A 13,748-nucleotide genomic window follows, 5' to 3' on the forward strand; every position below is an offset into this window, starting at 1 on the left:
GCGTTGTAGAAGGAAAGTGTGGGCGAAGCACTTCCGTCCTGCGGAGGGAGCGCATATAAGGGCGGCGGAGGGGAAGCCGGACCCTCTTTCGCCTCCTCAGCGTCGAAATGGTGGGTAGCGCACGCGCCACTGGGAGCAGGCCTTGGGATTATTAGGGGACAGCAGAAGGCTCGGCAAAAAAGAAGGGGGGGGGGGCTTTGGGATAGGAATAATTAACACGAGCTGCGGTCATCTTTGAGGGTATCCGTGTAAGCTGGGGTTTTGGGGTGGGTGAATACAATAGCCATGGCCTACCATCTCCTTGTAACAGATTCCTTGCGAATCTTCCAAGTGAGCCATCCCCCCCCCCCCTTGGAAATGGTACGCTCTCCCCTTCCCCCGTTAGAATACGGTAGCTGGGCCCCCGTTCTGTTGAGGCGCGAGGCTCCCAGCAGGCGGAAGTTTCACGCCTCGCGCTCTCTCTAGGCCTCCCGACCGGGAGGAAGTGACGTCTGAGAACGCGAGGCCTCGTTCGGGCCCAATTTCAAGAGGAAATAATAAAAAGCGCTGTTCGCCGTTGTGGTGCCTGTTTGTGTTCGCAACAACTTGCTTGTAGGCCCTCTGGTGATTGCCACTTTGATTAACGAGATATACATTCTGTGTGGTTTTTTAAAAATACGCCTTTACCGTAGAGTTAATGCAGTTTGACCCCCGCTTTAACTACCATGGCTCAGTGCTATGGGATCTTGGGAGTTGTAGTTTTACAAGGGCTTTAGCCTTCTCTGCCAAAGAGGGCTGGTGTCTCCCCAACTATTAACTCCCAGGATTCCATAGCATTGAACCAGGTTAAAGTGGTGTCAAACACTGCTCTCGCTCCCGCCTGCCTTGCATGTGCGATTGGCAGAGACGAAGGACAGCTTCCTCAGTGGTGGCCCCCCAGCTATGGAACTCCCTCCCCAGAGATATTAGATCAGCTCCTTCCCTCATGATTTTCCAAAAAAGAAAAAAGGAAAGACCTGACTCTGAGCAAGCTTTTGAGAATGCAGTGGAATGGATAACACAGAACTATGAATGATGAACATGGAGTGGCCAGACGATGTTTCTGGATAATGTTTTTAACAGGATGACACCGATGATTATATGCTTTAATGGTTTTTATATGTTTTATATTGTAATGTTGATCGTTTTTAATGGCACTTTTATGAATGCCTGAGACTGAGCTGTGCCGATCTGTAACCCGCCTTGAGTCGCCGTATGGCTGAGAAAGGCGGGCTATAAGTATCGCAAATAAATAAATAAATAATTCCACAGTGAAGGTGCCCCCATGGATACATGACGACACCTGAGACTGAGCCAATCTGGAGAGAGTGTGAGCAGGGAAATGGGAGGGGGGTTTGGTCATGCCTCACTTCAATGAAACAAGGCAGCCAAATACCTGTTTAACTGTTAAGTCAAATTGAAAATGAATGCAAGGCCTTAGTAAAGGCTTTAAAGGCAAGAAATAGAACAGTTGTTGTTGAACAAAACGTATATCTAGATTACAAAGCCCTAAATGGTTCCGGCCCAGCTAACCTGTCCAAACGTTTCTCCCCCTATGAACCATCTCAGAGGTTAAGATCTTGTGGGGAGGCCCTGCTCTTGGTCCCTCCTCCTTCACAGGTGCGATTGGTGGGGATGAGAGACAGGGTCTTCTCAGTGGTGGCCCCTCACTTGTGGTACTCCCTCCCTAATTAGTGCAGTTCAGCCCCCTCCCAGTGTTCAGAAAACTAAAAACATGGATGTGGAACCAAGCTTTCAGACATTAATCTCAGTGCAATAGGTGAATGCAGAATGGTGCAATGACAGCTGGAATGGTCTCGGACTATGATGTTGGATTACATGATTTTAATAATTGGCTTTAATGTTTGAGATGTTTTTAGTGGTATTAGTGTATATTTTTATTTTTGTTGTACGTATTTTTGTGTGGCATCGAATTGTGCCTTATATGTGAGTCCCCTCCAGGGTGGAAAATAAATAAATGGATTGGTTGGCTGGATACTTTGAGATTGCTGTTCTGTCAAAGGCTCAGAATTGCCTTTAGTTCAAATTTGTAACTAATGTTGAGTTGCATAAGTACATAAAATAGTGCTATGCATCTGCCATTGTCCTATTGTCTCATCTAGTCCAGCCTTTTCTTAAATTTTTAAAGAAAAAATCCCCTGTTGAAAACAGGAAATAACTTTAGTGGAGCTGCTGTTTAACTAAAAAATGAAGCATATGCATCTTCTAAGTCCTCTCTCGTTAGCTGGGATATAGGAAAGCCTTGCTAGATCAAACTTAAGTAAGGGCCATGAAATTGAACAGTCATTTCAAGAAATAGTAGTTTGGCCTTATTACTTCTGTCTAATATCAGATCACAGCCCTGAGGCCCCATCCAACTATCATGACTGTATCAGGCCTCCTTTTACATGCTATTAGACTAGTTGCCCTCATAGATGTTGTGAGAAACTGGTGCTCTTATCCAGAAGCTCACAAGTAAGGGATTATGGTGATTCTAGTCTTTTTGTAGTCTAGAGATGTATTGAACATGGAGTTTTGAATTACTTTGGAATTTGGGTAACTTGAGCAACCATCTTAGTGCAGAAGTCCACTACATGATATTGTGCAAGTCATACTTGGCCTCAAAGGAAGGCAATGGAACACCTTCTTTAAACAAATCCTGCTAAGAAAACCCAATGATAAGGGGTTGCCATATATTGAAGGTACAGAACAACAAGGATGAATGCTATATACATAACCTATGCAAGATAACCGAGGCTACTTACTTCAGCATAGGTTCCACTCTTGTTTGCCCGATAGTTTGCTTACATTAGTCATATGTGATCTCAGGGAAGGATATGGGCACCTATTAATGTTTTCTTTTCTGTTTCAACAGACGAAGAAGAGAAGGAACAACGGCCGCGCCAAGAAGGGCCGTGGGCATGTCCAGCCTATTCGTTGTACCAACTGTGCCCGCTGTGTCCCCAAGGATAAGGCTATTAAGAAGTTTGTCATCCGAAACATTGTAGAGGCAGCTGCTGTCAGAGACATCTCCGAAGCAAGCGTCTTTGACTGTAAGTACTTTCTGCCACCACACATGTTTTATTTTACCATTCTGTAAGTGATGAGATACAAAATTAAAGGATGATGTTGTGGGACTGTACAGAGGAGCTGCTAGAGTGGCAAGGCTCTGTGGCCTCTTACCTCAGCTCCATTTTTGAACAATTCTCCAATATCTTCCAGGGGACAGTTTTGCAAGGTTTCCCCGCCCCCTCCCCAGGCCCTGAAAATTTAAGAGCAAATAACATAAATAAACCTAAGTGGGAGGCAAGTCCCAAGCTGTAGATGGCTTGCAAAATTCGTCAGAATAAGTAAATGAATAGTGTGATTAGATATCTTGTCAAGACATGTTATTTAACCACCATAACTGAAAAGAAAAAGTCTTTGTGTGGAAAAAGAGTAGATCCATCTGTCACGGATTGCTAACTGAAACAAGTTGGATGTTCACCATGTGTTGTTTTTGCCTGAATAAACCTGAAGGCTGTATATGATTTTAAACTCCGGGGAACAATTAAAAGTGTTTTCTTACAAATCATTTTCCTTTGGAAAGTTTTTCACCCACAGGGAGACATAGAGGCGTTGCTGGAAGTGCCTGGCTGACTTGGACCTTTCTGAAATGACTGTAGTTCTGACCCTGCTGTTTGTCCCTCTTTTCCCAGCCTATGTGTTGCCCAAGCTCTATGTGAAGCTTCACTATTGCGTGAGCTGTGCCATCCACAGCAAGGTGGTGAGGAACCGCTCCCGTGAGGCTCGGAAGGACCGCACCCCTCCTCCCAGGTTCAGGCCTGCAGTAAGTAGACTGACTCCAAAGATGGAGGCTCACTTACATTTAATTGAAATGAACACTTTTGATATCAGAGGTGAAGCCCTCTCATGCCTGCTGGGCCTCTTTGTATTGCACTGTGCAATCATGTAAATAGATGAGATGAACACTTGTCATGTTCAGAGATAGAAAGACAAGAAATGGTATCTAAAATATACTAAAATATTTCTCCATGGATATGTGATGGGGTACCAAGAAATATGGGTCGCCGGTGCCACAGCGGGTTTAACCACTGAGCTGCTGAACTTGCTGACTTGAAAGGTTGATGGTTCAAATCAAGAGAGTTGGGTGAGCTCCCGCTGCCAGTCCAACTCTTGCCAACCTAGCAGTTTGAAAACATGCAAACACTAGTAGATCAATAGGTACTTCTTCTGCAGAAAGGTAACGGTACACCATGCAGTCGTGCTGGCCACATGATCTTGGAGGTGTCTATGGACAACGCCGGCTCTTTGGCTCTGAAATGGAGATGAGCACCCCCCCCCCCCCCAGTCAGACACAACTAGATTTAATGTCAGGGGAAACCTTTACCTTATCAAGTAATATAAATTATTTATTTATTTATTTATTTATTTATTTATTTATTTGATGCACTTATTAACCGCCATTCTCAGCCCATTAGGGCGACTCATGGCGGTGTACAATACACGTAAAAGACAGTTACAAAGAAGCCAATTACAACAACATATAAACTATACAACAATTACAGACTACACTAAAAATCTGTAATAAATTAGCATTCATTAAGTGCCTGATCTGGAAGGTGAGGATTATGCACACTTGCCTGTTCTGTTGAATCCACCCTAGAAACTGACTAAAGACAAAATGGCTTGCTACAGGGAGAACTGATAAAACCACATGAATGTTTTCTAACGGATGGTTTCCTTTTTTCCTCCAGGGTGCTGCACCAAGACCACCCCCCAAACCGATGTAAAGAGATTGTTGGAATGATGTCAAGTTGCTAATACCAACTAAATAAATACATTTACAGTCATTCTGTATGCTACTGGACTTTTTCTTTGTGGTTGTATCATTAAAGGAGCAGGCTTTTAAAGCTGTTGGCATTGATGGACATATAGAATCATAGTGTTAGAAGAGACCTCATGGACCATCCAGTCCAACCCCCATTCTGCCATGCAAGAAAAGCACAATCAAAGTACCACTGACAGATGGACTATCCAGCCTCTGTTTAAAAGCCTCAAAGAAGGAATTTCCACTATACTCCGTGGCAGAGAGTTCCACTGCTGAATAGCTCTTAGAGTTGGGAAGTTTTTCCTAGTGTTCTTAATGGAATCTCCTTTCCTGTCATTTAAACCCATTGCTCCGAGTCCTAGTTTCCAGGGCAGCAGAAAACAAGCCCACACGGCCATCATGTCTTCTCTCAGTCTTCTCTTTTACAGACTAAACATACAAGCCCTTTAAGACACTCATCATAGGGATTCATGGTCTCCAGACCTTTGATCATTTTAGTTCCCTCCTCTGGACACTTTCCAGCTTGTCAATATCTCTCTCAAATTGAGGAGCCCAGAATTGGACACAGTGTTATTCCAGGTGAGGTCTAACCAAAGCAGAATAGAGAGGCACCATGACTTCCCTCGATCTAGACACTAGACTCCTTTTGATGAAGCCCAAGGTCCCATTGGCTTTTTAAGCTCCTGCATCACACTGTTGGCTCAAGTCCAACATGTTATCCACTAAGACTCCCAAAATTCACATTGTACGGTTGTCAAGCCAGGCATTACCCATTCTGTATCTGCATTTCATTTTTTTCCCTGCCTAAGTGGAGTATTTTACATTTGTCCTTGTTGACATTCATTTTGTTAGTTTTGGCCCATCTCTCTAATCTGTTAAGGTCATTTTGAATTCTGATCCTGTCCTCTGGAATATTAACTATCCCTCCTAATTTGGTGTCATCTGAAAACTTGATAAGCATGCCCTCTAAGCCTTCATCCAAGTCATTAATAAAGATATTGAACAGCACTGGGCCCAGGACCAAACCCTGTTGCACTCCTCTAGTCACTTCTCTCCAGAATGAAGAGGAACCATTGGTGAGCCCCCTTTGGGTTCAGTTACTTAACCAATTCGAAATCCACCCAACAGAATTGTGTAGCCCACATTTGACTGGTTTGTTTGCAGTGATTTGATGTACAGGAAAAGGAGATTAGAAACAAGAATAACTTCCTGTCACCTTGCAATATGTGAAGTGGTGACTTCCCTTTTTATTTCGTGATGAGCTCTTGTGTGCTGAAAACAGTTTTCAGATTTTAAAAAATCTATGGAATAACGAGAGCAACTGGCATAATTAAAATGTCATTGGGGCACTGTACAGCCCAGGCACCTGCTCTTTCCCTTGGCGTTTGCCTTTCCTCTGAGGGGAGTTGATGACTGTCCATTCTGTTCAAATCTTACTTTGTTCTACACTGGTTTTGTTGACATTCTTATTTCCACTTTAAATAAAGAGATGGGTGAGGGCAGCTGTCTCTTCATCCCCTTGTTCAGGGTGTCTGCTGTGAAAAGCAGTTGTCAGGCAAGTGTCAAAAAGGAGCAAAAGTGCAGAGCTCAAGTTAAAGGCAAGTGGCTTGCCCCTCGAAATTGAATGGTCAAGCATCACTCCAAATGTTTGTTTTAAGCTTCCAGCATGCCTCATCTTTGGTTGTGCTCGTTCATGTTCCTACCATCTGAAAGGAACAGTTAGAAATCAGGAACCAGAGAGTAATGCTGTGTGTTTGCTGTCACTGACCTTGCATCTTTGGCCTCCACCTAATACAGAGTAGACCTGGAGCAACACTGAAATTTCTATAGCCTTCCCTTTGTGTGGGAAGAGTGGGAGAATGGCAGGCCAAAACCTTTTTATTTAGACAGGCTTTTAAAGATGAATTGAGGGGGTGCTGTGGTTTTTACTTTGAATTGAATTTAATGATTTTTTTAACTGGGATTTAAATAATACTATTTATATTTAATCCTGTTTTAATGTTCATATATTTGTGTATTTTAAATGGCCATGTTGATGTTTTTATGTTAAGCTGTTTTGAGTTCCCTTTGTGGGAGATAAAGCGGGATGTAAAAAAATATAACAATAGTAATTCTTAACTAATGACAAACCAAAGCCCCTGGCAGCACAGCAGGTTAAACTGCTGAGCTGCTAAACTTGCTGACCAAAAGGCTGGTGATTCAAATCCGGAGAGTGGGGTGAGTTCCCACTGTTAGCACCAGCTTTTGCCAACCTAGCAGTTCAAAAACATGCAAATATGAGTAGATCAATAGGTACTGCACCGGTGGGAAGGTACAATTATTTTGTGGGTAACCTAGAAAACATCTACATGTCTCTTTTTAACCCAGTAATAAAGTGCATTATTCATGGTTGTGTGGACAGAAAAATGCCCCTTGGTGACTGGCATTAACACTTCATGCATGGCAGCAATGGGTAGGTGGGCAGATGAAAGAGAAAGCTGCCTCTTGGCTCCTAACTCATTTGGGAACTGGCTGGGCAGTTTCTGTTTCCACAGAGACACCTACTCACTCCCCCATCCCATTCCTGCCATCACCAACACTGCTGTAGCTCTGAAAGCCAACAGAATTGTGGCCACTCTCTTTAATCTTAGGAGTCCACCTTCCCCAATCTGGTTCCCTCCAGCGTTGCTGAAGCACAGGCTCCACCATTCGCAGTAAGGATATTTGTGGTTGAGGTACTGCAGCAGTTAAACCGCTACGCTGCAAAACTTGCTGACCGGAAAGTTAGCAGTTCGAATCTGTGGGACGGGGTGATCTCTCATTAGCATCAGCTTCTGAAAACATGCAAATGTGAGTAGATCAATAGGAACCACTCTGGTGAGAAGGTAATGACACTCCATGCAGCCATGCCGTCCACATTACCTTGGAGGCATCTATGGGCAATGCTGGCTCTTTGGCTTAGAAATGGAGATGAGCACCATCCCCGGAATCAGACACCACTAGAGTTAATGTCAAAGTGAAACCTTTACCTTTAACTACAAAACCCAGAATTCCACAGGAGGCAGCCATAGGATTTAATATGGGAAGCCAACTCTATGCCTACTCTTTAAAGCAGTGGTTCTCAAACTTTTTAAGCAGAGGGCCAGGTCACAGTCCCTCAAACTGTTAGAGGGCCAGATTATAATTTGGAAAAAAAATATGAATGAATTCCTAAGCACACTGCACGTATCTTATTTGTAGTGCAAAAACACTTAAAAACAATACAATAATTAAAATGAAGAACAATTTTAACAAATATAAACGTATTAGCATTTCAATGGGAAATGTGGGCCTGCTTTTGGCTGGAGATAGGATTGTTGTGTGCTTTCAAGTAGTTTCAGACTTAGGTTGACCCTAAGCGAGGGCCGGTTAAATGATTTTGGGGGGGCCATATCCAGCCCCCGGGCCTTAGTTTGAGGACCCCTACTTTAAAGTATAGTGTGATTAAGCTACTTCTTTGAAAACGATCAAGAGTATTTCACCTTGGCTGGTTTTATGGAGGTGATTGCCTTCCCAGAGTGTAATTCAAAGCTGTGGCCACAAGGAGGTGCTAATGGGCAGCCAAGGCTGTTCTGCCTTCCTCTGCTTTTTTTCTATTTTGGAAGGAGTTGACCATGCAGAGGTAGGAGAACTATGATGCCCACAAGATCAAGGCCCTGCAAAAGAAGGGAGGGAGCACTTCATTGTTTTAGTCAAGACTTTGCAATCTTGTCTGCCTGGAATCCTGTCATATTTGCATGAGGCTTGTTTTAATTGAGTTAGCATGAAGGGAGAGCCCTGGGTGCTAATTAGGTCAAGAAGGACTTTTTCCTCCTTAGTGGCACCATGTTTCCTGTGTGTGATTCACCCTCTGGGAGGGACAGAGGGACATGCAGCAACACCTAAAAGAAGAGGCTGAACAGGTGCCGATTAGGAAATGTAGACTCACTTAAGGGGTCTCCAAGTTAGAATTGGCTCCCATTAGAAAGAAGCTCTTCATATAAGGAGTGGGTGGATCTGGCCACAACTTCAAATCAAAGATTTAAAGTCCTTCTTGAGTTTGTTCTCCGTCATGCCACGACTATTAGCTAAGCTGCAGAACTTGCTGACCGAAAGGTCAGCAGTTTGAATCTGTGGGATCAGGTGAGCTCCCATTGTTAGCCCTAGCTTCTGCCAACCTAGCAGTTCTAAAACATGCAAATGTGAGTAGATCAATAGGTACCACTTTGGCAGGAAGATTTTTTTTTTTAATTTCATGTCAGGAGAGACTTGAGAAGCTGCAAGTCGTTTCTGGTGTGAGATAATTGGCTGTCTGCAAGGACGTTGCTCATGAGACGTCTGGATGTTTTTGATGTTTTACCATCCTTGTGGGAAGCTTTTCTCTTGTTCCTGCACGGGGAGCTGGAGCTCACAGAAGGAGCTCATCCATGCTATCCCCAGATTCAAATCTCTGACCTGCCGGTCTTCAGTCCTGCAGACACGAGGGTTTAACCCACTGCGCCACAAGGGGGTTCCTGATGGGAAGGTAATGGTGCTCTATGCGGTCATGTTGGCTATATGACCTAGGAGGTGTCTGTGGACAACACCGGCTCTTCGGCTTAGAAATGGAGAAAAGCACCACCCCTTAGAGTTGGACTCCAATAGACTTAATGTCAAGGGGAAGCCTTTATCTTTACCTTTGGGGAAAGGAGATGATTTGGGTCAGAAACACATAACCAAGGAGAAGACACAATTAACTCTACCCTGACTGATTAGCAGCAGAGGACTTCAAACAAGCTTAAAACAAGAGTAGATCACAACTCCCATCGGATCACAACTCCCATTGACCCTAACTAACATGATCTGTGGTGAGGAATGAGGGGGAGCTTCAGTCTCATGCCGAGAAGATCCCATGTTGGTCCACTCCCCGGCAAAAGACAAACTATACCTGACAATCCTAGGGACACTTCTTTGAAACATAATCACTGCTGGGTTTAATATTTTCAAAAACAGAGAAGAAACACTTGTCTCTTTCTCTAAGCAGCCCTCAATGGAATCTTAAATATCTTAAGCACCTGCCAAAAATTAACCTAGTTAAGCCTACTAACATTGTCTGCACTCAGTTTTAAGACTAAAAGATGCAGCCTTTGGGATTTGAACAATACTGTGTCCAATTCTGGTCACCACAATCGAAGAGAGATATTGACAAGCTAGAATGTGTCCAGAGGAGGGCAACTAAAATAATCAAAGGTCTGGAGAACAAGCCCTATATGGAGCGGCTTAAAGAGCTGGGCATGTTTACCTTGAAGAAGAGAAGGTTGAGAGGAGACATAATAGCCATGTGAGAGGAAGGAATAGGGAGGAGGGAGCAAGCTTGTTTTCTGCTGCCCTGGAGACTAGGACGCTATGGAACAATGGCTTCAAACTACAGGAAAGGAGATTCCATCTGAATGTTAGGAAGAACTTCCTGATTGTGAGAGCTGTTCAGCAGTGGAACTCTCTGCCCCGGAGTGTGGTGGAGGCTCCTTCTTTGGAGGCTTTTAAACACAGGCTGGATGGCCATCTGTCGGGGGTGCTTTGAATGTGATTTTCCTGCTTCTTGGTAGGAGGTTGGACTGGATGGCCCATGAGGTGTCTTCCAATTCTATGATTTTATTGTGGTTTTCTGCTACCCAGATAGAAAGAGAGCTGAATAGTGTGATATGTTTATTGTAGTAGAGGCATTACTGTCTGTTCTTCCAAAGATGTGGCTATGTTAGCCTTTTTCTGTGTAAAACGGAGGAAGGAATCAGAAGAAAAACACCAGCATCATAATCTTTAAGACTGATTCTTATGTTGGCAAGAGTTTTTGTTAATCACTGCTACAAAGGAAATATGGAATGATATTAAAGCCTTACTTTATTAATCATGTTTACACAGTTGTGATACTGGGATAGAATGTAATCCAGACAGATGCAAATCACGACCATCACTCCAAATCTTCAAAGGGCTAAGTAACATGATACAGGTCTTTCAGATCTTTAGGGGTCAGTTTTTTTTCATACCTCCGCCCATAAACTGGAATTTGTGAATACAATGGTATCCAGCTGTTTCCCTATCTAGCCTTTCATTGCAATATCTTTGTTCAAGGAACATCATCTTGTATCTTCAAAATGGTTGAAATGCTCTGCAACTGGTTTTGGGATATTGCAACTTCTAATGTCACATTTGTGTCCATTTATCCTTTTTCATAGAAACAGATGCAGAGTATGGAAGGGCATTGTAGAAACAGGGTGGTGTATGTCACAAGGGATGGGAGAGCAGGTAAATGCCCCTTTGGCAGTGTGAAATATTTTTAGCCCTTGTAATATTGTTCCATGAGAAGATGTGGGGACAGAGTTGGCATCTGGGTTTGTGGTAGGGCCGTGTCCTTGTCCTACCATCCCTATTAGGAATTCTGTTGTAAATGAGTAGTTGTTTCAGACTGGAATGCTGTCTGTAGACCAATAAATGCCTGCCTCCTGGAGCTTGCAAGGAGGCTGTATTATCCTGCTGAATTGATTGTTGCTCAATGATGTGCTTCAGCGATCTCAGCTGGTGCCTGGAGATGACACATCGAGGTGTTCCTTCATTGTCTCTTTTGTAGTAGACTTTTCCTGGCTTCGCCTCATTGGTTTGCTTGTTCACCTTTTTAGGCAAGTATCGTAGTTTGAGAAATTCCTTTTGTAAATCCAAGAGTTATGAGTCTCTGTCGTGTTGGTCTGAACAGATAAATCAGAGGGTTTGGCTGTAGACCAGTAGTTCCCAACCTTGTGGACCACCAGTGGTCCACAAGAACTAAAATATGGTCTACTGCCTCACTGTTACTACACCGTTGCATCAAGAGTGACTGATCTTGTGAAACCCTCTTATAGTGATAAGGAAACAGGTATGTCAGGAGGGGAGAGGCTGACAACCCACGAAACGTGTTGAACAGTGCATTCACTTAGGATCCCTTCAACACAAAAGTAGGCAACCAGTGCCCCTTGGTCCCCTTTCAGTCTTCTGCAAGAGCAAAGTGGTGGCAAGAAAGAGACACAGATAGTACTAAGTTCGCCAACATTTGTCTCTTTCTCTCCATCCACCATTGTCTTAAGCCCCTCCAATACCGCTCCACCAGTGTATTGTAATGTAACCCTTCAAGGAAAAAGTGGTTTTGTCTTCCTCCTATACCAGGCATGGGCAAACTTGGGCCCTCCAGGTGTTTTGGACTTCAACTCCCACCATTCCTACTAATTCTGGGAGTTGAAGTCCAAAACACCTGGAGGACTGAAGTTTGCCCATGCCTGTGCTGTATAGTAATGTGAGGGATTTTCTCAGTTAGTGGGGAAATAAAAACCCTCTACACTGCCATATAAAATCCATCTTATCTTCTTTGAACTTGATTATACAACAGTGTAGACTCATATAATCCAGTTCAAAGCAAATAATGTGGATTATCTGCTTTGGTAATCTGGATTATATGACAGCGTAGAAGGGGCCTAAGTGTTCAGGAGAACTGACTGGCATCCTATTGGCTGTGTTCAACTAGAGTAGAGCCCTTAAACTAATTAATTAAAGGTGAATCAACATGTAGGTAAGTTCAATTGATTCAATGGGTCTATCCTAGTTAGGACTTCTTTGTTAAAGTTATTATTATTATTATTATTATTATTATTATTATTATTATTAGAAACACAACAAGATGAGTCCACAGCAGACACTCTACTGGCTGTTGAATTGGATCACACATCTGATCAGAAGGCAGAAGGTGGCCTTCTGCAGCTGGTAGGTGGTAATTTTGTCAGCGCTGATTGTGTTTAAGTGCAGGCCAAGGTCTTTAGGGACTGCACCCAGTGGGCCGATCACCACTGGGATCACCTTGAATAGCTTGTGCCAGAGTTTTTGCAGTTCGATATTTAAATCCTCATATTGTGTTAGCTTTTCCAGTTGTTTCTCTTCAATCCTGCTGTTGCCTGGGATTGCAACATTGACAATCCATATCATCATCATCATCATCATCATCATCATCATCATATTTTACCCTACAGGCAGATATTTCAGGGAGCATATTGCAAAATAATTCGGAACAGGTTTAAAGAATAATAATTTAAGGCCTAAAAGTACATTCATACTTAAAGCAGGATACATGGGAAACAGGCAAAATGGTTCCGAATCACTCTTGTGTGCGAATTTGGACACAATCAATCATGCCACCAAAGTTTTAGTAAACATCCTGTTTTCGTTTGGTGCCAGAATTAGAGCAGCGACTGGGGAATGTGCTAAAATGATGAAAAAACAGAAAAGTGAGGTTTTATTCATCTTTGACAATGTGCATTTGTTTTCTGCTTTTCCTCCGAAGAGTTCCAGGTGGCATCCATGGCTCTCCTCCTTTTGACTTTCTCCCTGTGAGAGCGGTCAGGTGAGCATGACTGGTGCAAGGTCGCTCTTTGAGTTTCCTGGCTCCATGGCCTTGCACTGTCATATGGACCTGCCAAGCCCCAGTACTGAACTCTCACTGCTGAAGGACACTGGTTTTCAAATTCAGGGGGGGCTATATTCCTCAGGGGATAGCTATAATAAATATAATAATAAACTATAATAAACCCTGGTCGAAAGCCTTGCATTCCCTACTACTCCATTTTGGCTTTGCTTTCAGAATGTCATGTAATATAGAGAGGTGCACTGCAACTCTTCCTCTCCGAGATGCTACACAGCACTCCCACTGTAGCATATTTGTGGGTTGCAGACATAGCCTGGTACCATCCTAGGGTGATGTTCCCAAAGTAGCTGGCATGAAGGAGGATCCTGTTCCACTTCTTGATGTTAACAGATTCTGAATGTAATAGAATGTAATAGAATGAAAAACCGGTTCTGTTTATCTTCTAATGTGTTGTTCAGTGTACTGGAACAACAGCTCTACTTA

General features: G+C 43.3%; 1 protein-coding gene across 1 annotated transcript; it reads left to right on the forward strand.

Moving 5' to 3' along the window:
* The first annotated feature begins 2 nt into the window (after window positions 1-2).
* RPS26 (ribosomal protein S26) lies at window positions 3-4,871 on the forward strand. The gene is made up of 4 exons (XM_060763886.2): window positions 3-110; window positions 2,894-3,071; window positions 3,717-3,847; window positions 4,776-4,871. Exons 1-4 carry the CDS (start codon window positions 108-110, stop codon window positions 4,809-4,811), a joined length of 348 nt encoding a protein of 115 aa, XP_060619869.1. The 5' UTR covers window positions 3-107; the 3' UTR covers window positions 4,812-4,871.
* Window positions 4,872-13,748: the final 8,877 nt, after the last annotated feature.

Source organism: Anolis sagrei, chromosome 2 (assembly GCF_037176765.1).
Source record: "Anolis sagrei isolate rAnoSag1 chromosome 2, rAnoSag1.mat, whole genome shotgun sequence".
NCBI lineage: Eukaryota > Metazoa > Chordata > Lepidosauria > Squamata > Dactyloidae > Anolis > Anolis sagrei.

Excerpts from the sequence above, each read along its gene's own strand:
- RPS26 (XM_060763886.2), top strand. Across the intron at positions 3,072-3,716 it reads CGAAGCAAGCGTCTTTGACT|CCTATGTGTTGCCCAAGCTC; the intron begins GTAAGTACTTTC and ends CTCTTTTCCCAG. Across the intron at positions 3,848-4,775 it reads CTCCCAGGTTCAGGCCTGCA|GGTGCTGCACCAAGACCACC; the intron begins GTAAGTAGACTG and ends TTTTTCCTCCAG.